A 23,295-nucleotide genomic window follows, 5' to 3' on the forward strand; every position below is an offset into this window, starting at 1 on the left:
TTTAAGCTTTATAGATGTGTTTTTCCCATGCCCTTCTAAATTTTCTATACAGCTGAAATTAGCTATGTTTGGCTGTGGTAATTGGAACATGCAAATTCTGCCTGGTCTGAAGGTATCTGTTTTGGCCTTCTTCCTGGCACATGCCTTAAGTCACTCATGCTCTTTTTGCTGTTTATTTTATTCAGTTTGCAATCAAAATATGACAACAAATTTGCAGATATCAGGGAGATCCCAGCTAGGACATTCTCATTATTCTGATCTTTCTTCCTATCCAAACTAACTTCCTTTAGTGTTACCAACAACTAATAAATGAATTGGGGAATAAACAATTGCTGAAGATTTGTTCTTTCCTAGAAAACTCAAACTGAATTTGGTCAGATAAAAATATATTACTTTGACCATGTTAACTTGCTGGTTTCTACATTCTTAGATGGTGAATACAGATTCAACTGGTCATAATTCCCTTTTCATATATCCTCTCTTTTGGAATGTGAAAAGACAAAGTCCAGCCTTAATACTCAATGAAGATGCAATTGGCATGCTGGGATTTTTGAAAGTCATAATTCATCTTTCTTCTTCAGGATGATTTTCCTTACAAGTTCTGTAACATGGGGCCTTATTTCTTCAACAGAGACAGTAGAGTCCCAGGCCTTTACTACTTTCCCGTTGGGGTCCACCAGGTATTTCCAGAAGTTCCAGGTTGGTTCCTCTCCTGTAGAATCTACAGGGGAAAGAAAAAAAAAAAAAAAAACCAAAACAAAACAAAACAAAAAAAAACCCCTTAAATATTAGAAAACCACATTAGCCAATTCCTGACATTTCTTCATGTCCATTTGATGATTAACCTTGCAGAGGAAGAAGAAATGTAAAATTAAGAGGAAGTTCAGACTGAATAAGATTAATTTTCTGACAGACAGCTTTAACTAGATATTAGTCCCTTGGAGACTAATGGAAACACGGAAGCTTGAGCACAGTAATCAACGTTGAAGTGTGTGAGGGCATGTGTGTGTGGGGCTGTGCTATAGAGATATACCTGATGCAGTTGAACACTGATAGGAAAATGGACATGACAATATAGCTGTACCAGCACTCATTACTTGCTTACCCAGAATTTTCCCTCCAAAAGCACCCAGTACCATGTGGTTCAGAAGATTGTTTCAAGAAATGCTACATGAAGAAATAACAAAGTAATTGTTCCAGGTTGCCACCTAATTCTCATCTACAGATGAGTACCACAGTGTTCCCTTTCCTGGGGAAAACAAAATTTCCAGGACTTTCAAATAGACCAGGAACCTCATGCCCCTAAAAGTACAAGTACAGACGTTACAGACAATTAGCATCTTTTTTTTCCCACTGATTATATATTGGACAAACCTCATAAGAAATTAGAAGTTATTTCAATGTATCATCAAGACACAGCCAGACCCGCAATTTTAACTATGTTGTCATTGTGCTGAATAGAGACACAGCCTCCAGCAGCCTCCCCCTGCAGGCAGGCGAGCAGGGAAACACAAGTTTTGCAAGGTCCCTGGGACATGTCTGCAGGAACAGCTCTCCTTGTCAAAACAGAGACGGAAGGATGTGAAGAGGATTACAGGGAAATTTGGCTAGCAGAGGGATCCATTACAGACACCTAGAAGGAGGTGAGCTTGGGGTAGTAAAAAATAATTTCCACACTCTGATAAATTCAGTGGGATTTGGGAGAACACTGTGGTGCTGGAGAGAAACAGCAGGGATATGGTCCTTCCAGAATGCAGCTCAAGTGATACTGTGTCACACTGGGCTTTACTATGTTTCATTGCTGAAAGACATTTCCTTCACATTGGATAAAGACTGACATTTTAATATAGCATTTCAATGGTATTTAGAGCATTTGTTCAGAGTAAGAAAAGTAGTGCCTTGATAGGGAGCATCCTGCCTTGCTGGTTGGTAAGAACCAGCAAAACCTCTTCAGGTGTCAGTGCTGGCTCTAATGCAGATTGGAACTGAAGCAACTGCACAGTATGGCTGTTCCAATGCTTGGGGAGGAATGAGGAAGGGAATATTCAAGGACATCGTCTAGTGCCTGGTTTCACTTTTTGATTGTTGAAGTAAATTATGAGGTGCTTCGCTTCCACTTATCCTACAGCTCTAGAGATGAATCTTATCAATCCAATCTGCAGCACTCATGTCACAGGAGGAGCACTTAGGAGGCTGCAAAGTGGAAAAAGGAAGTCAGGGTCTTGTATGCCTAGAGGAGAGCATTTCAAGGCCTGTATTCCATGTAGAAGTTTATTGGAACAGCTTTTACAGGACATCTGCTATTGATGTGTCTTCATCTCTGGAGATCTTTTTAGAAGGTAAGACAAAGGTGGCAGAGAGAAATCCCGCCTTGGGCAGGAGGAGAGACAAATGACTTCTGACCTCATTGAGCCTGACAACTCTGTGAGCACAATCATCTCTTTTTTTCTTTGGATGGTGTTTTGTGTCAGAGGACTTCTATGCAACAGAAACAACCCTCCAGCATTCCAGGTTACTCACCAATTAAGTACTTGAAGGCAGGAATTGCACCAGCTCCACTGACTGTGATTTTGCTGAACATGGGGAAGGAGGCACCATAAGTCTTTCGTGCAAAGTTCTCAATTTCTTTGTTGGTGTCTGGTTCCTGCTGCCCAAACTGATTGCAGGGGAATGCCAGCACATTGAAATGGTACGGGCCCAGGTCTCTCTGCAGCTGCTGTAAGGCCTTGTAGTGGCTGTCTGTGTACCCACACTCACTTGCAACATTGACAACTAGAGACACCTGAAGAACAAGAGAGCACATTTAAAAATGTGTTGCAAATGTCCATTTTTCCAACAGGTAGGCTGGAATGTGGACTAATATTAAAAAAAAGTGTCTAGGGAACTGTCACTGAACACGTATGTGAAGCTACATTGAGTTCTGTTCACAAAAGGAAGATTTAATATTTCTTATATGTATTCCTCTTTGGCAAGCATTAAGATAATCAACCAACTGCTAAGCAATCTTAATCTTCATTTTACTGGGAATCTGTGTTTTTTCCATTCTGCCTTTTGGACAGTTTCTAAGCATAACTAAGAAGTGGCTATTGAGCTAAGATATACCAAGTTGCATGAAAGAAACTTGCAAATCGATTTTTTTTGTTGTTGTTTATTTATCTGTTGTGAAGCATCTGCTCTGTAGCATGTTTTCTTGCTCAAAATTAAGTGCCCTTCCAGAAGTGTGATCCATTTATCATTGCAAGTGTAGAGGTCTTGACCTGGAAGTTAATAGAAGCAATTACAGAATTTGGGGTTGTTCTGTGCAGTGTGGGCTGTAAAATTTCCCATCACTTCTAGAGTAAATCTACTCAGCTGTGACAAAATGACAACAGTTTTTGCACAAAGGTTTACTGCCTCAATTAAGAATTCCAAGAAGTGAAGGCTGCCCACTATCCTATGAAGTCTTTCCTGCAGTGGATCATGTTCAATGCTGTGTGTGTTGTGTCAGTCAGATATGAGCACATGCTGGCACATGTCTGCCAGCACAGACCCACCTGGGAGGGAGCTGTCACAGACAGGTGAGCACTACAGGAACAACAGAATTTGTTGGGAGTATTAAGTGACCTAACCCTGAATTAATATGTATTATAGTTTCTCAAAGCCTTGAAGAATTTATCATTGGTTTTTGAGATAAGTTTAGCCTTAAATAACTTTTAGAATTTTAGACTTACAGTTTTGTTATTCTCGCAAATTTTGTGTGAGCTGCTGCTCGTTCTGCATAAATTAAGTCCATTCTAATACTTTCATACAAAAGTATTTAAGGAAACAGGATGCATGAAATAAATTATATTTAGTGAAAAATAAATGGCTACATGTACACAGTATTTTTAAAGGCAGAAAACGAACTGGCATATAAAAGTACATATCTGGGTAATATGTGGGATCATAAGACGAGATGTGTAGAAGGGGTAGGGATGAGTAAAGAAAAAGCTAAGGGGATGTTGGTATTTGTAATTTCTTACATTAAACATTAACACTTTGTTTATTTTCTACTTTGTATAACTGTATGGCTATCATAGAATGGGTATCATAGAATCATAGAATATCCTGACTTGGAAGGATCCAAAAGGATCATTGAAGTCCAGCTACTGAATTTAAAGTGGATTTGGAGTGGCGCTGTTTTCCCTGGAAGACAAGTAATCTTTCAAAGCACAAGTTGGTGTAATCTTCTTTGTGGTGCAGTGTGTCAACAGGATACAATCTAAACAACCCCTGTACACTTGTATATGAACTATGGCCTGCAGCCATCTCACCTCAAAATCATCATTTTCATTCAGACAACACAAGCTCTGTCTGAAATTTTAAATTCAGTCTCCTAAAACTTCCAAAGTTATGGCATATCATTAGATTTTTTTTTTTCAGACAAGAGGTAATAATTTTATTATTCATTCCTGTTGCAGACTCTCAGCATTTGAAACAGAAGTGATATGTTGGACATAAAAAATAAATACTAGCAGTTCTGTTATTTTCAAATAATCTGATTTATCCAGCATAGTGCTAACAGTAGTTTAGTATGAAGTAAAGATAAATTATATCACTAAGAGCTGAAGTCACATGTAGTTCTTCCACATGAAATTTCAGAAGCTTTTTTAATTATAGTTTAAGCCTTGCAATTTTCATGATGCAGAAGTATTCATACACCTTACTGAATCCACCTCTATCGGTACCTGCTCTCAAATAGAAGGGTAATGTAAGAATTTGTCATTGGAGGTTTGTGGGAAATAAGGTTGTGTAGGCATTGTGTTCATATTAAAACAGATAACTTTTACTTGATTTTAAGTAAAAAGAGGATTTGAAAAATTCACTCAGAAAGACACAACTATTTTAATTTACAGCTGTTTAAAATCAGTGGTTTCTTGGCATGGTGGGGAAAGGCTTGAGAGCTCACAGTGACAACACTGCAAACTTCCAAACATATTCCCCAAAACAAATGGAAACTACATTCAGCATTTCTTGGGATGGCAGACACATTATGCTTCTCTTTTTTCCTTAGAAAAATGCATTCTCTGTAACTGAATTCTCCATTACTGAACTCCATAATTTAATAGGGCAAACCTCTTAAAATTGTAACTAACATACAAAATGAATACTTTTGTGATCTCTTAGTATTTCTCAATGAATGTTTAAAATTATTCTTTAAAAATCTTTCCTGAGTTATCTTTCAGATATCTGGTATTAGAAGTGATTTCATGTTGTGATCTTTTTTTTGGTTGGTATTTTATTTTTAATTAATAACAGTCACTGTTTTTGCTCTGATGTAGAGGCTGTACTTTGACTTCTTACAACTAATAATGATTTAAATTAAGTTCAATATGCCTGACTTTAGGCTCTGAGAGTGCAAGTCAAGCACACCACCTAGTGTGCAGTGCAAACAGTTCAATGGACCTCACAAAAATTATTTCATTTCAGCTGAATTCTTTCTCAGCTGTTGTCTCACATCTTAAAACTATCATTCCCTTTGCTTAGAAACCCATGCATTCTAGTAGTGAACTCATTTAGTTAACACTGCAAAAACTCTTCTTGCTTTACTTAATGTTCACACCAGAGTGCCTCCTTTAGGGAAAAATGCTGGGACAGATTTAGGAATCTGTCTCAGCTTCAAGTAACCCTTTGTGGATCTGTCAGCTGAGACAACACATCCTCGGGTTTTTAGACACAGAAATTCTTAACTGGCTCCAAGTCACTATGGAAGAACCAGCCACAACTGTCAGATGGCACCAACTCACTGAGCTGTCACCTTCATGGAACAAATAGCAATATTTGTGTGGTAATTCAGTGGCTGTGGATTTACCCACACTCAGGAACGCCACATTCTCAGATTGCAGCGGGCCCGGGTCCAAAGTGCCTAGCAGTACTTTCAATAATAATATTTAGTTAAAGATAATACTTCAGTTGTTATAATGCTTAATGCTTTTCCACGATTATAGTACCTATGTTCAACATTTCCAAAGGCACTGCACTGACACTGCTTAATTCCCCCACAGCACACTGTATTTAGCTGGGTGGTAGATTGGTACCACTACATCAAGATAGGCACAAACACAGCAGGGAACAGGGAACAGTTGATGTTTGGGAGCTCTGACTCCCAAATAGGTACTATTTTTGGTAAGAATACTGCATATCAGTATTACAGCAGTATCTGTGTATATATATACATACATATATATATATACATATATATACACACTGCATATCAATATCTTACAGCATATCAGATACAGATCATATAATAAAAGATAGGATTATTGAATTAGATTAGATAGAAAACTAATTTTGTTTGGATTCTCTTGATTCTTGTCCAATCATAATCACTGAGCTTCATTTTTAATGTAGATGAGTGATGGGTTAGCATTTTATGGTAGTGTGGAAAACCACAGAAGACTGACCTCCACAACACAGTGAACCAGACAATTTTTTGATCTATTTCAGTTGTGGAGCTTTTTTCTCAGTGGTAATTGTCCTCCCTTTCTTTACTATATAACAGAGGGTAATTGTGGTTTGTATCAAGGTACACTCAAATAGAAAGATAATTAATATCAATCAGTCTTTTTTTTTCTTACTATGAAAAATCGTTTCAATGATCTGAATAGACACAAGTTTATATTAATAATGATTTATTGAAGAATCATCCTGTCAGTCATGAATTGCACTGACTGTTTATACTAAGCATGGCTCTTGTGGCTTTAGAATTAGCAGACTTTATTAATTTTTTAGAGTCTGGAAGCCCTTGGATTTATTAAATTCCTAGTAAGTTTCTTGACTACCAATTAAGTAGTTATTTAAATAAATTAGCTGAGTGACTGAATTGAAGAAAATGTCTTCTCTACATCTGCCAGAAAGCTTAAGGCTGGTAAAAGCTGGTTTAGCAATTAACAGACTATTGTTCCAGGAGCTAACTAGTGACTCACTTTCCTTAAAACACCCCCAGCACAAACGTAGTACTTTAATAATATTTTCTTTCTTTTAATAGCTTAAAAATATTATGATAAACCTGTGCCTTAACATTACTTATCTAACTGCAGATTTAAGCAAGTTTATTTTAAGAAATAAATGGGAGTTTTAATTAACCTTTTTCTATCTTGATACTGAGTCCTGACAACATAATGACAGAAAGGGATGTGTTTTATTGCTGTAATTTTCTTTAAAATTGTCCACATACGTTATCAAAGAGCTGGTAGCCTGAACATTAATAGGATCTCTGAATGCAAATCTATCTTTTATTCCACATAGAAGCTGAGTGTCACTTTTTTGGAATAAATTATTCCATGTGGCCTAGCAGAGATCAAAGAATATCATTCATCAATGCTATTATCTTTCCCAGATACAGCTCTAGAGGTCCCCTTTATGAAACCATGCCTCAAGGGTGGCCTGGAACCACAGCACTGGGATATAGCACACACCCTGAACCTGCCTGTTCATGAGATTCCAGAGGGGATAAACACCCCCAGCTCTCTGCAGAGTGGCCATAAGGAATTCTTCCATGTTCCCCCTTAACTCCTTTCCATGTTGATTCTGGCCCTGAGATAGAGAAGCTACAGGTGGTATTTGCTTATTCAGATTAGCAGATGACATGCAGACAAAACATGCCCCAGTAACAGGTTTTATTGACAGAGCCTTTGGAAGGAGCTCGTTAAAAAAGCACAAACATTGCTTAATATTAAACAGCTTCCATGTTTTTCTCCAACACAGATATTTGAGTGGGCATGGGACCAGTTCTGCTGTATCTCACTTCTGAATGGAGGGGGATAAGGACTTTGACCAGATAGGATTTAGGCCTCTCATTCAGTCCAAATCCACCAGTATCCATTTCTGCTGAGCTCAAGAAAATGTGAATCTCCCTATATTAGCTTCTCTGTCTTCCTGCCAATGTTTTAGTGACCTGCTGCTGTGGACCTGTGAGCTCAGACATCTGAGGAGGGGAAAAAGGAAGGTGCAAATACAAAGCTGGAAAAAAAGGGTGAAAATGAGAAGTGATGCTTCCTTTTTGGGCAGCAGCAAAACTTTTGGACTGCCTGACTGTATCACAGATGTGTCACTTGGGTGCTAAGTGTGGCACTTATGAGATTTATGCTGATTTTAGCTTCTATAATTTGTGAAAGGGGCTATTAGAGGTTATAGTATTGAGTATAATAAGTGTGCTACGTTATCTTTTAATTTTTCTATAGGTACCGACAATCTTTTCTAGATGATCAAACTGCTAATAAAATAAAATTAAATAAAATTAGATTATAGTCAGGGACATTGTTTTAAAATGGTATGGAAAACTCTGCCTAAAAATACTTAATGTAAGAGGTAAATGCAATTTACATCATAAAAGCATATGATTATCTACGTGCCCTTCTTCATATTGCTGTCACATTAAAAAGTGAGAGAAGAATTTGCATGATGTTGTTACAATTTCACTATACTCTGATACTTTGTAATGTCTCATGGTTTTACTAACTATGGCGAAATATGGTAACTCCATTCGCCACGGATCAAATCCCTTTTTTTAAATGTAGATCATTAAAAAGGAACGGGATTTGAGTAAGAATAACACACAAGAAGTCATGCAGTTAAAAGGCAGAAATAAACTCCAAACGTAAGCTACACAAAGACACAAACTTCCTGAGCTTCCAATGGAATAGGCAGAATCCAGAGCAATCGGCAGGAGGGCAGCATTCCCTGCCTGCCACGTCTACAGGCGGCTGCAGCAGCAGAAGACGCGGACACACACGGGGGTTAGACTGCAAACGCTTTATTGAAGAGGAGCCTGTGTTAGCCAGACGAGTTCGCCAAAGGGCAGAGTCACAGAGTGAGCAGCCCAGACGCACACGCGTGTGCACCGAGCCTCCGAGCACTCTCCCCCGCGCTCGCTCCGCGGACATGCAAGGGCTTCTCGTTAGTGAGCCCGGGCGGGAGCCGCCCCTCCGCGCCGCACTTACCGAGCCCCTGTACTTCTCCAGAGACACAAGCTTGCCCCTGATGTTTACAACTTTGAAAGTGTAAAAATCAGGCTCCTTCTGCCGCGTAGCGGAAAAGGCTAAGAGCAGGAGCGCTGCAATTGCGAGGAGCATGGCTAGAGGGATGAGGAGGACTCTGGGGAAGGAGGAGGCAGGCTGGTGCTCCACACTGCCCTCCGGGTCCAGCATGCTGCACGGCCGCCGCGCTCTGCCCGGCCCCGGCCCGGCCGCGCTGCCGCAAACGCCTCGCTGCTGCAAACGGGCCTTTTGCGGCACCCGGCGGCTCTGCCCGCTCCGCACCCGCCGGGATGGCTCCCTGAGGATGCACACGCTCCGAAACGGAGCGTTCCGTGCTGGAAGTGCGCTGAATGGTTACGGGTTTAAAGCACTGGCTGGCTCAGTCTGTGGGATGCCAGTCGCAGAATCGCAGAATATTCTGGGTTGGAAGGCACCCACAAGGATCACTGAATCCAGTTCTTAAGTGAATAGCCAATACAGGGATCAAAACGATGTTATTAAGGATCCTGCTTTAACTATGTCGTTGTGATTTTTGATGGATTTGCAAAGGCCATTTTTTTGCGTACTAACTATAGCATGTAGTGACTACGGTGTAATGTCAGAGGACAGCAGTGGCTTGGTTGCTACTGGTTACTGAGGCGAGTGCTCCGAACGAGAGTCGCAGCACTAAGTCAGCAAAACCAGAATCACCAACACGCCACATGAAACAGCCACATCAGCCAGGCCTGCAGGAAATGCAGCTCTGCATGCACCTGGCTGGTGAGAAGTGAGTGGCCAGACCACTGATCTCACTGTGTGAGATGGGAGACACCACACTGCCGGAGGGTTTTCAAGCAAGAAAGAGCCATAAAGCATCAGAAACTGAGTTTGCTATCAAAGTGTTCAGACATTCAGGGCCAAAACACTGCCTCAGTGCACTGATGTCATTCTTGGGTTGTTTGCAAAAAAAAAAAAAAAAAAAAAAAAAAAAAAAAGCAAGCTATTTGTACAGTTTGCTACTATGCCTGCTGGAAGAAAAGGATTTGTACTTACAAAGTAACAACAATAGAAAGCTTTTGATGGTCATTGATTTCTTCTTGGACCAAGAAACTGGTCAGTCATGGATGGCTATGATTCTGATAGTTCTTGGCAAAGAAAAGGAAAATGCAGTGATTTACAGAAAACAAGAGTGGCTCCAAGGCATATTGGAAATTTATCTTTTGAAGAGAAAATTACATTTTGTAATCTCACTTTGGTTTTTTTTTTTGTTTTGTGTTTTGTTTTTTTTTTTTTTTTTAACTGAATTTTGGTAGATCTTTGACATTTTGATTAAATTTGCTTAGGTAATTCAAGCATGACTGGCATTACTGTAAGGGAAGAAGCCATATATAGCTAGTTGAAAAGCATATTTGCAGTTTTTAAGCATTTCAGATTTTTCACATTTTTTATGAATTTCAGTTTAAGCAGACACCCAACATCAAGAAATAATGTAATATGCTACAAAAAATATATAGATGGATAGATGGAAAATCTTCTGCCAAGCTCTCTACGGAAAAGATACACTGTGATGAGAATGTGAATTTCTTTGCAGATAAGTGGTATTTTCCTGGATACTTTCCTGGCTGTACTATTGATCAAGATGACAGTCAAGTATGATTTCTTCATTTTATAAGTAAATTATCTAAAAGATTTAGAGTTTCTTCAGACATATCTGGCAAAAGAGAACAGGGCTTTATTATGGTATATCCATTTTAAAGGTTTACTAGGTTTAAAAATCCTAGTAAACTCTAAAAATAATCATTTAAAATTGATGATCGGCATAAGTTTTTTTTTGTCTGAAAATGAAAAACAAATCTACAATACACACTTACATTTTTGAGGAATATTTTAGTTGCTTGGGTGTAGGACTAAAAATGAAGCATCATACTGCAACATAAGAAGCAAGTTTTGCTCTAGAAAGGGACTTTATAAAATGTACTTCCTACAGCTTTATGATTATCATCTCTGATTTCTAGATAAAATTTAGCAGCTTTCAGAGTCATATTTTCTCCTACAAACTGAGCCCAGAATCTGAAAGTTTTTAATCACTGGCATTGAATTGGGAATTCTTTAAATAATGGCCCGCTGGCAGTAGAACTCTGCTTCCACTTTTAGTACCATATTTCTATATTGCTCCCTGCAATAAAATATTCTTTAACATCAGCAAAGAAGGAGGCATTGTTCCTGAACACAGAGAAAGAGACTATGTCAAAGACTATTGGCTTTATACTGGTGTAAGTTTTCCAAGCCAAACTGCTCTATCAGTTCATATTAAAGTCTATCCAACTATTTGAAGGAAATATGCCAGTCAGGTTTGCAAACTGGCGTTGTTTGCTCACTGTCATGTCTCAATGTTGATCTAGGAGGATTGTATCCAGCAGCAAGTATAATCTAGCTACTTCTGCAATTTACTCTTTGGCCTACTAAACCTAATAGAAATCTTGGTCAAATAAATTGGAATAGGCTGGAACCACCACCCAGTTAACCTCAGTTGTCCTCAGGGCACTGCTGTTTCTGTTGCTGCTGCCCTGGACTAAAGCTACCCAGTCCTAATTCTGTAAAGTGTGAACTTCAAGTGAGCAAAAAATAAAAAGAAAAAAAGAAAAAAAGAAAAAAAAAACCAAAAACAACCCACCACACAACAACAACAACCAGGTTACCACTAAGGATTGTGCTGACTTCACAATACATTCAGAAGTATGTCTTGTCAGTATTTACAGGATCCTGTATTACAGATTTTGCAACTTTTGTTTGCCTACGCAGACTCCCTGAGGTAGTGTTTCCAGCACTATTATTCATACTACTTTTAATAGTTTTCTTTGAACCCCTTTCGTAGTTCAACACTGATGTTTTAGTGCCTTGTTTTCCTAGAAAGGCCTCCTTAGCCTGGGCTAGGAAGTGCCAACAACACGACATTTCACTGCCAAAAAGGGGTAGTACTGGATCACAGAGGGATTTGCCTCAGACAAGCACTTGCCAGTGCCTTTAGGTCACCGTCCAGCACTGCCAAGAGCCGGCAGGCTGGCTCTTCTCCCCCGAGACCTGCGGGTCTGCCAGCAGGCACGCCGGCCAAGCCACTGTCCCTGGCTGCTGCCGGGGCCAGCTTCATAGCCAAGGTCAGGGAGCCTGGAGTCATTTCCCCAGATCGCCGGAGCACAGCCGCTCTTCTCCACCGAGCACAGGAGGAGGGCCAGAAGCCCTGGGGAGGCGGGGATCAAGGCCCGGGCTCCAGCGAGCCCTAACCTGCTCCACAGGGCCCGGGGAGGGGATGCCTCATCGCCCTCCTGACAGGACAGTGCAGTGAGGAAGGGCCGGCCCCTTCTGCCGCGCCTGCAGGGAGACGACCAGAGGAAATGGTTCTACGCTGAGACAGGGGAGATTCAGATTAGATACTAAGAAAAAAATTGTTCCCCGTTAGGGTGGTCAGGCATTGAATCGGTTGCCCCGTGGTGTCACCATCCGTGGCGGAGTTTAGCAGGCGGCTGGAGCTGGCGCTGGGTGCTGTGGTTTTAGTGGCTGTGGGGATACAGTGGCAGTGCGGGGTGCACGGTTGGACTGGGGGATCTTAAAGGTCTCTTCCTATCTTGCTGATTCTATGTGTAAGAAGACGCCTGGGAAGAGAAACAAGGGGGAAAACTAGGATGGCTGTTGGGGGGTAATTAAGAAGAAAAAATATGCTGCTTATTCCCTCATCCCCGCTTGCCGCTGTGGCACTGGGGGAGGGAGGCCCTGAACGCCGGCGGAGACGGGGAGGGGGGCGCGTCGCCCCCTCAGCAAGGGGGAGGTTCTGAGGCACCGGGGGCTCCCCGGCAGGGCCGGGGCGGTGCGGGCACAGTGCCCGGCTCGGTCCCCGCCGCCGCCCCGCAGCGCCGCCGCCCTCGGGGCGCTCCCGCCCGCCTTCGCCCCACAATGCACCGCGCCGCTGACATGGCGGCCGGGCCGGACTGAGCCGCTGCCGTCGGGGCCTGCAGCAGCCGCAGCCGGGCATGGCGGGGGCGCCGCGCCGGCTCCGCTAGCGCCGCACACAGGTACCGGGGCCCGGGGGCTCCCCGCAGCCGGGGGCGGCGGCCCGGGGGGAGGCGGGCTCGGGGGGTCCTGTCCGCGCCGGCGCCCCCCGCCCCAACCCTGCCCCGCCTCGACGGCCCGCCGCGGCCTCGGGCCCCGCGCCCGGGCGGGGGAAAGCGCCGGGGTCCGCGGCGCGGGGGCCGCCCCAAGGTCAGCGGGGGGCCGGGGCGGCCCCCGGGGGCGCATCCGGGCCGGAGCTGGTGCGTGCGGTTTGTTGTTCGTACGCCCCGTGGAATTAAATAATGCGGGGGGAGAGACCACCGCAGTCGGCGAGGCCCGCGGGGAGATGCCCCGTGTGCGGAGCTGCCCTCGAGAGCCGTGCCCGCTCCGCCGTGAGAGGTTCTCCTTTCCGTGGATTACGATCTGCCTGGAGTGACACCCAGGCATCCCTTCCCCTACGTGGTTGTGCTCTTTTGTTGGCTTATTTTGTATACAAATACAGCTGAACGACTTTGCTGCTTTTGCAATATGTTGCAATTTGCCAGTTGGCTGAATGTGTCATATTACCTGAGGCCTCCTGGCTTTTAAGGTTGTTTCTGGGTATATCAAAGGAGGATGAGCTCGTAAAACACAGAGAAACAATACAATCGCATTTAAGCCAAGGTAGACATTAGTATATTAAAAAGATAGTTATATCTGAGTATGGATCTAATAATTTTTTTTATATCCATACCATCTCCATGTCACTTGGCTTCCTGAGCACTGTGCCCTGGACTCAGGGGTCGTTGCATTTGCTTTAAAATAGAGGATACATGTTGTTTATGGTTTTGACTTGTGTTCCCGGTTTCAGTGGTTGCTTTTTGGATAGTCTGACCCCAGATAGTTATGACATAATTATTTCCGTGACAAGAAAAGTAAGCCAGCCATGGAACTATGACTTAATTACAGTACCTGGCAGAAGATGCTATATTAGGAGTAAGAGGTCTCTTTTACAAATACCAGTTTTGCAATGAGCTTTTTTTAATCATTTTTCTACTTAACTTTAGTAAAAACCTTCATAAAATTAATTTTGTGATAAAATTACCTTTTCCCAGAACATATATTGGGATATGTTCCCAGAAGATATAGAGGGATCAGAAAGTTCCTCCTGTGTTCTGTTCTTGCACAGAGGACAGCTGGGACTTTCTTCTCATACCTCAGCTTGCAGTGCTAAATGTCCCGGGACACCTGCACTGTGCAGGGCATTTATCTAGTTCTTCTTCTGAAGGGAATTTTTGCAATGGGGAGAAAGAAAGTGGGGCAGGATTTCCCTGTGTTTTACTTGAAAGCAAGATATTCCTGAGGAGCTCCTCTTAACTGTCTTGTGGATCTGCTTGTCAGTCATGGTTCAGGATTGTTGTATTCATGTTGATACCATAAGGCAGTCTGACTGTCTGAGAGTGTATTCTGTGTTCAAGTTGCAATCCTGGCTTTTTAAACTTTACAAAGCATTTCTACTACATTAAGTATTTTTTTGTCACTATCTTAGTGAAATAATGCCATACTGGTACTGACTTGTAATGAGAACTCACAGAAAGAAGGATCCTGCAATTTGCGTAGTGGATTAATTTGCACAATGGAAGCAATCCAGTGGAAGTCAACATTTCTCATGCTTTTGGCACATTAAGACTATTTTGTATATTGCTTGTAAATTGTTTAACTTAGAAGTACAAAAGCCCTAAATTTTGTAGCAATGTACATGAATTTAATTTTTATTCTTTTTTTTTTTATTTTCATAGAAATGCATGCATATATACATGTGTACTGATATTGTATCCTTGGTTTGTAATTTTGGTTCTAAGGCTTCAGCAAGTCTTTGGAAAAAACCCAATTTATCAGATGTTCTTAGATTTTATTTTCATTTCCATTGATGCATGAAATACTACTGCCAGCAAGAAGTAACTTTCAGATTTTAGTTTTTGGTGTCAGCAAAGCTTGACATAGGAGTCTGGAATCAGTTTTGTGTTACAAACAATTGTGACTCAGTCCACTGAGTGTGGTTGTGCTCTTGTGACAGCTTTCCTGAAGTTGTGATTTTCAGCATGTTTCTTCCAGTAAGGAAGGTGCTGGATGCTGGTGAACAGGCATAAGGGTACTGGTAGAAGATCTGTTGGCTTTCACTGTGGTTTGTAAACTGGTTTGCAGCTGGTATGAAGCAGTTCAAAGACCATCCCTTCCTCAAGGATTCCAGTTTGGGTGAAGGGCTCACTGTTGCTTAAATACACGATCCGGATTCTACGCCACAATGCATACTGCTGTATTGTCATTCAGCATAGCACTGAGCATAAGTGGAGGTTAAGATCAGATGAAAAAATCGGTTTCAGTGTGTGGCTGCCATTTAAACTAGTTTTGTGATCACTTGAGGCATCTGGAAGCCTCTGAAAGGCTCTAAACCAGTGCAGTGCTGTATTGTGCTTCCCCAGCCTCCTCACAGGTACTTGGACTGATGTGTGTGTTTGTTTTTGAAGTTAGAGCTCCCTTGTATCAGTTCCTGCTCTGCTCTCAGCATGAATGGTGTGGGGAGTTTTGGGTGCTGCCCCTCTTTTGGCTTCAGGGTTTGCTGCAGCTGGGTCTGAAGTGTAAAGGCCTATTGCAGTAAAACCTAGGATCAGAACCAAAATGTACAAAAGCATGAAGAGCCTATATGAAATACAGAGGTAGGTTGTAACACAGCTGGTGTGACTGAGAGAGGACAGCTTGCCCGAGCTTGGTCAGGGAGGCAGCAGCAGTAGTAGGGTCAGAAAGAGGTAGTTCTTGGCGTTGGGTGACGTTAGTTTTTCTCACCTTCTCAGTGAGTCATACAGTGCTGTAGAAAAAACAGTGAGTCAATGCAGAGTAATCTGTAACAAGCATATCCCTTATGGATCTCCCATCCAGCATATTTTGCTCACTTCAAAATTTAATTGTAAGATATTTGCACCTACATATGTTACCAAGTTTTGTATCAGCCAAAGCCTTTCTTGTTATGTTATTTATTCGCCAGTACTTCTGTAAATCAGATATCATCCTGTTACAGTGTTATATATTTTTACATATGTATGTAAACATAGTTATATATCTAATGATGACTCCTTAGAAGTTTTCAATCTTCCACATTGTAAATACAGCATCAGAGCTTTCTATCTTCGCTGAGCCCAGAGTGCCAGTTTTGTTGCATCCTTGATTTGTGTGTTAAAGTTTATGCGCACTGTGCTGACTTCCTTCTGGGTAGATTTTGGCAGTATTACCCTTACCAGGATAAATTCTATAGGCTGTAGTAAGAGGGAGTTCTGGGACACTATGTAGCACTTAAGTTTGTTACTAAGAATATCTATGGGTTTAGTGCTGGTGGAGTCTGAAGCACTTTAGTGGCCAGTAATCTCTGATAGTTTTAGTTTTAAGTACTTCGGAAAAACATTAAGCATGGGTAGTAGGTTGTACTAAGTTACGTCTAATTCATCATAAACCAAACATAAATGTGTGATTTTTTTTTTAACTATTGACAAAGAACATGGGAGAGGTTTGAATGATTTGTGGAAGTTCTCAGACAGAAAAATGGGCCTAAGGCTGTAAACAATCAGAAAAGACTCCCCCACCCCAGCACATTAGGGGTGTCCTTCGACATCACCTGTGCTGCACTCTAAGCAGAGTGCAGAAGACAACCTTTCCTATTGTTCCTGACTGTGGCTGTAACGTTTGTTTGCAGTATTTCCTTTTATTTTTGTTGAGGAAGTTCAGCTGGGCTATATTGGTAGTGAGGCGAGGGGGGCACTGAGGTTAATCACCCCACTTAGTGTTGGAAGGCTGGCTGGGAGATTTGAGCTTAAGGGCAATCATAATGGGAGAGATAAAAGCAGGTCTTGGATAAAATACAAGTCTCCCTCTCAAAGGAGGGAATGCTTTATAGAAACAGGGTGATAACACTTATGTTTGTAGTACTTTCTGTGTTTATATTTTATCTAGTACTCCCCAGGGAAACAAAACTTAAAAGCCTGTTCTCTTTCCCTTTAGTTGCCTTTCCACACTGTAGTCCCTACTTTTGGATATTTCAGCCAGTTGGGACCACATTTTAGAACATATTTGAAGTAATGTCAAAGGGTCATTGAGTTTCTGTCTGTTTTCTGGAACAATTATGCCTCAACAGAGGAGAGGTCTCTGCTAGGGGGGAAGCAGGAGGAAGTTCCATTTCCTTGTAGGGAGTAGCTACAAATCAGACAGGGCTCCAGCACGTCTGCTCTGCTTGCCCAAGGGGCTGTGATAGAGAGTGTGACAGAGGAGCACAAAATGAATGTGTAGGAAACCAGGTAGAGTCAGTTCTGCTGTTAATGAAATTATTTAAAAAATGCTTTGCAAAAGAGCAACTCAGAATGCAAGAGCTCACAGCTTAACTTGGCCTTCATCTTTGAAGAGGCCCTGTTATGTCAAATTCTGACTCCAAATGTATATGTCTGAGGGAGTTGAATACAGTGGAGCAACTTAAGAGGAAGAAGTGGTAGAAGAGGTAGAAATATCTTCTTGAAAGTTTTTTTTTTTGGTGGCTTTCTTTTTCCCCGTTTGGAAGTAAGCCTTAGTCTGATTCTTTGCAATTCAAGTGCAGAGTTTTCTAATGCTAGTCTGCAAGGTGGAGGAAACAAAAGAAACTGGCAAAAATGAAAGTGAAACATTCTCATTTCTTCATTTCGTGAGCCTGAAATGAATTCTAACCAAAGCTGATTTTAAACATTTTTAATTTGGTTGCTGTAAGTATGTATAGATTTTTATATTTTTCTGGAGTTTAAAGTCAGATGGTATCTTGTCTGACCTCAAGCTGTTGTTTTTCAGCCAGATGATTTTTCTAGAGTGCCAAGAGCTGAGCTAGATTTCAGAGGAGCAATTGGCACTGTACTCTCAGAAAGCAGGGGAAACTGAGTCCCATGTAACACTGGGATATTGAATTATTGAAATATGCTGAACTGGTTTCAACAGGTTAATCATACCCCACTTTGCAGACGCAGGCGAAATGCTCTGGTTTTGTTGCCAGCCTGGCTGGGAGAAAATTCTGCTTTGATTCCAGGTCTGGCAAATTGGTATGAGCCTGAGCTTGTGAATAAGACGTGCCATCCAGGTTTCTACAAAGATGCCACCTCAGCACTGATTCATTTCACTCCAGAGTTTTGTTTCCAACCAACTTTTTTTTTTTTTTTTTTTTAGAGGCACTCCTTTCCCCATTTCCCTCTCTCCCTCTGTCATATGTAGATGGGCAATATCTGGCAGAGGATGATCTTTTAGTGTCTGTCCTGGGTTCAGGAGGGGTCTCTTTTCGTTTCTCATACTGAGTTTTATTAGTTGGTTTATTTTGCAGTTTGTTGTGAGATGGTAATTTGGTTACTATTGAATGTGTTGCAGCAGTTAACATTATTTCTTGTTTGCTAAATCATTTCAGTATTAAAGAGGAAAAGGAAAGAAAAAGAAATCCCAAAGTTCAACAACATGATTATTGCACTTGCATTTCAGATTCTGCATTTCATTGTGGAACCCCTAACTTGTATTTTGTACAGAGTATTCTTGTCTTATGAAATGTCATGACCTCTCTTAATTCATATTTCTTAGGAATAAAGATTATATCTGCTTTTAAACATTATCTACTTACATTTGATTACATTCTTGATATGTAACACTATCACAGTACTCAAACCATTAGCTGGGTTCTAGTTTTTACTAGCAGTTTCTTTAGTTACTTTTTTCCATCACATTTGTACATTTGATTAAAGATTATATATTCTCTTTGAATAGATAATTGTGCATTTAATTGAATGGATGAAATAAAATAATTTGAATAATTTTTGCAGATTTTTAAAAACCTACTTTCAAAATTTGACTCTTAACAACGTGACACATAAAAAACCAAAATGCAGCCCCACTTTTTCTCTAATGCCGGTAGCTTTAATCTGGACGTGGTGGCAACGGGAGTTGTCCCCACCCTACGAGTTGTTTGTTATTGCCAGGCGTGCTCCTCCTCCTCGTGCCTGGTGCCAGCTTTATGTTCAGCTGGATTGGTTTTCCGGTTTGGTTGCCGGCAGAGCTGCCCAAGGGAGGGAGCAGCCCCGGCGGTGGCAGCGAGCGCGGCGTGGGGAAGGGCGGTGTTGCTCTGCCTGAAGCTGGGGCTGCCCCAAGACCTGGAGCTGGCCCCGGTGTGCCCCTGGCCGGAGCTGAACGGGCAGTTGCTGAGTGTCTTTGTGGGTTGGGTTTGTTTGTTGGTTTGGAGAGTTCTTCTCCCCTCCTTAGGTTGAACAAGTAAAGCATGATTAGTTTAGAATGTGAAAAATCATGTTCCCATTTCTCTTCCGGTTACATGAAATTAAAATCCAAACCCACCGTAGAGGTTAAAGACAATGACGTGTACAGAGCTGTAGCATCTCACCAGTCCCTAGAGCAGAGCTTTGTACTGGAGCTCAGGGACTGGAGTAACTTGAATTTAGCTAACCTGGGGGGACCCTGGGCTCTCCTTGCCACCCTGAGGCTTCAGCAGTGCTGGTACAGCTGGGCAGGAGTTCCTGCTGCTTTTTGATTAGAATTGCTATGGGAAACACTAGCTACAATCCAAAGGCAAATATTATTTAATCTTTGCGACTTTTGATCTAGAAGTAAGAACAAGGTGCAATCAGTGTTTAATAGAAAATAGTTGCAATATTAACTGAATGTATTTGTGAGATAAAATACTTAGCCATTGGAACAAATTTAGGAATGGAGATTTTTTTTCTTCATCAGTTTTTATATTTTACTAAAGAATGTGATGCTAACAGCATCTTCAGGAAAATTCTTGTGGGTTTTGTTTGTTTCTTTGATTTTCACCTTTGAAAGATATGTATTTTCAATGATATCAATGGAAACTTAAGATAACCCTTTTTAGTATGTGTTTTGTGTCCTGAAGTATTTTCTGATTTGTGTCTCATTAAAATGAGATAGTAACTGTATTATATAGCCTGAAAAAAAATTACTGTGCATTATACTGATAATATTCAGAGAGGTTTTTTTTGTGGTTTTTGTTTTTTTTTTTTTTTTTTGTTTGTTTTTTTTTTTTTTTTTTTTTTTTTTTTTTTTTTTTTTTTTTTTGAGCAGACATTTTAATCTGATCCTTCATTCTGGTTCTTGTTTCTAAAGTACAAAAGTATGCTGTGGTACTTTTAATAGCTGTAATTCATAGACTTTTCTATTATTTATTTTCTTCACTAAATGAAAAGTGATGGGTTCTCTAAAACCCAGAAATTTCCATGGGTCATGCATTTGCCTAGAAATATCCAGCTGGACAGGAAAGAGAGAAACTCTGCACTCCATATTTTGTTATATTTTTACAAAAATAATTTTCTTCTTTGTCTAATGCTTAATTCTTGTAGTTTTCAATTGCTGTCTAAATGTTATTACAAGAAAAAAAGTCCAAGTCTTTGTTGCAAATTCTTGCCTTCATTTTCTGTATTGGTAAGACTAATTCCTTACAAACAGACCCACTTGTGCTGAACCTCCTCCCACTGGAAACACAACCTTTGAGTTGTCTCCAACATAAATCTCAGATGATCATATACCACCTAAAGGCCTGAGGTTTAGATGAGGAAAATTAGTCTGCAGTTAAACAAAATATTTACTATTTGTGAGGGGTTTAAAAAAAATCTTAATTGCTGACAGTTAATTTATATAAGAATAGGAGGTGCAGTTGATTGGTCAGGTTTATTATTAATACTTTGAGCTATATCTCTAAATGCTTTTAAAAATCAGTTAATAAAACGGAGCTTGCTTGCTGGAAACTGCATTAGTTTCCTCTAGTGGCTAATTTGGGCTATGTGTTTATTGAGTGATACTTTTTAGATGTGTTAATTTTTTTTCTTTTTTTTCACAGTGTAGTTGCAGACATCTTAGTTCTTGTTTTTGTTCAGAAAGCCAGAAATAGGAAGGAAAGGAAAAAGCAGGCTGTTGGCAGGTTTATCACTGAGTGGATTTTAGCATGTTCTGCCATTTTTTTGTCTCTTCATAGCCCTTGTCTTTTAAATACAAATCAAAATGATCAAAATTTTCATGAGTTTTACTTTAATACTGGAATGTACTGTGAAAATGTACTTATGCATGTGGGGGGAATATGCTTCCTATAATAACTTGTATTAACACCTTCCTTTAGAGAAGTTTATTTCATGTGCTGTCTACATAGAGAGTTAGTCTTTTTCCTTAATTTTTAAAATGCCTTATCATTATTTCTTCAGTAGACAATCAGCTACGATCCTTGCCTGCACAGAGGATTTAAAATCAACGGCAAATTGCTGAAGAATTGCACTTCAAGTGGTCTCGAGACAGGAGAAGCAGGTCTTCACTATAATGGAAGAGGCCAAGAGCTCAAAGAATGGAAATCATGACCCAAGGAAGTCTGTCCGTCTTGTCTGTGAGGAAGGCAAAACAGTCAAAGTTACAATTAATCAAAATTATAAATTTAATAGAAATGACAAATCTGCGAAGGATGTCGGGAGAAGTTCTCCAAGTGGGAATAGCAGCAGAAAAAGTAAACAAAATGATGTTTGTTCTGAAAAACAAGGAGAAAATAAATCATGCAAAGTAAATAGTTGTATTCCTGGAACTAAAGATTTGGGATCAAACGTTCAGGATCGAAGTCATGGAAAAGCTAAAAAATTTTCTAATTTATCATCAGCAATGGAAAACCTGAAACAGACAAAAGCCCAACCAGTGGGAGAAAACGCTCCAGGCTCCCATGTTTCAGGGAATGGGGTCACTATGGAAAGCTTAACAGCTACTCAGAAAGGGAAACTGGTGCTGGAAAATCCAGTGGGAGTTCATACTTTGAAGACTAGTGTTGATCAGGCTGGTGATCCTGGTAAGACTGCTGCAGATCAAAGAAAAATGGAACATAAGCCTGATGACTTCAGTGAGTATTAGTTAACACTGTCTAATTCCATTTTCTTCTGGTGCAATTGCTGACAGTCTGAAATGGGCTTTGAAATGTTTCTGTTTGTGTTATTTTTTCACATGTACAAAGTTGCTGGTTGCATTTAGAGAGAACATGATGTTCATACAAGCATATTGCTTAGAGAACAAGAGATTATGATAACAGCTGTCCTTTTTTCTTATGCCTAAGACCTAAACATCTTTGTAAGCTACTTAGTGTGTGTGGGTTTTAGGCAATTTTGTGAATATAATGTCTTAGAAAGGGGGAACCCTTCCTAATATCATTGCCACTCAGGGAAATGCCAGTTATTACTGCTTTTCAGAAAGATCCGGGGAAAAATGGGCAAGAAAAGTTCCTATTATAGGTAGAGGGGAAATATTTACTTCTTTTCTGTGACCATTGTGCTCTTTTTGTTACCAAAAATGTTTAGCGCAGACTTTGGCAAGTGCCTTTTTGATTTAGGGAGCTCTGGAATACCTGTCATCCATCAGAGGTTACCTTTATGAGTGTGCATTTCTTACATGTTTTTCAGTGTCAAAATTAAATATATTGATCAAGCTTTGTCTCACCAGGTTAATTCCATAGCTCAGGATTTGTCACGCTTCTTTAGAATGCTTTTTGTTTTTAATGAAAATGCTGTTTTAAGATGCCAGCCAGTATAAACCTTCTGTTTGAAGTATTTCCCACAGCTACAGCAGTTGCTTGTATGGAAATACAAGGAAAATAACAAAGTGTGTGGCTTTTTTAGCTGTCTTAATAGTGTTTAACAGGAAAAACAAGTTCAAGTGGCAGCATCCTGTGATCAGTCAGTTCTTTGTAGACCACCATTCTGTACTGTGGGGACCATCTGTCACTGAGAAACCAGGACTTGAAAACTTACTCAGCTTTGATTCCTTGCTAGTCTGGGGGCGCTGATCTCGTTTGAAAGGAAAGCAAAAGGAAAAGAAAAGACAAAGCACAAATAACCCTCACTTTTGCTTATGGTAAAGCGACTGGAATAATTTGCTGTAGATGTTTGCAGAGATGAGTGGCCTGTGACCAATGCATAGGCATGTGGAGGAACTGGCCCTGTGGCACTGGGCTGAGTTTGGGAGCAGCAGCGTTGCAGAGCTCAGTGGCTGCTGCCTGTGGGCGAGAGGTGTCACGGAGTGTTCAGGTGTGACTCCAGCAGCTTCCAGGCTGAGGGCTGGCATTGCCTGCTGACTGACTCTCTAGGGTCATTTGGGTGAACGTCTTTGAGGCAGTTCTCTGACTTACTTCCTTAACAAAATGTGTTGTGTACAATAATTTTATGCCTAATATTTGTTGTTTCTTTTACAGTAGGGCATCGGG

General features: G+C 40.9%; 2 protein-coding genes across 6 annotated transcripts in view; one reads left to right on the forward strand and one right to left on the reverse strand.

Moving 5' to 3' along the window:
- Positions 1-23,295, forward strand: part of TUT4 (terminal uridylyl transferase 4) — a 61,203-nt gene that overhangs the window by 4,417 nt on the left and 33,491 nt on the right. For 2 of the 5 annotated variants that reach the window (XM_053949876.1, XM_053949877.1), the window contains exons 1-2: positions 13,012-13,045; positions 21,272-21,942. The exons of 1 other annotated variant lie outside the window; for it this stretch is intronic. In XM_053949876.1, the coding sequence (XP_053805851.1) occupies positions 21,381-21,942 (562 nt within the window). In that variant the 5' untranslated portion in view covers positions 13,012-13,045; positions 21,272-21,380. Of the gene's footprint in view, positions 1-12,993; positions 13,046-21,268; positions 21,943-23,295 lie in introns of those variants that run through there. 2 more of the 5 variants (XM_053949875.1, XM_053949874.1) reach the window with 2 other exon arrangements.
- GPX7 (glutathione peroxidase 7) lies at positions 158-9,203 on the reverse strand. Its single transcript, XM_053949879.1, has 3 exons — positions 8,964-9,203; positions 2,521-2,782; positions 158-721 (listed from the first exon to the last, which is right to left on the reverse strand). Exons 1-3 carry the CDS (start codon positions 9,168-9,170, stop codon positions 558-560), a joined length of 633 nt encoding a protein of 210 aa, XP_053805854.1. The 5' UTR covers positions 9,171-9,203; the 3' UTR covers positions 158-557.

This window comes from Vidua chalybeata, chromosome 9 (assembly GCF_026979565.1).
Source record: "Vidua chalybeata isolate OUT-0048 chromosome 9, bVidCha1 merged haplotype, whole genome shotgun sequence".
Lineage (NCBI taxonomy): Eukaryota > Metazoa > Chordata > Aves > Passeriformes > Viduidae > Vidua > Vidua chalybeata.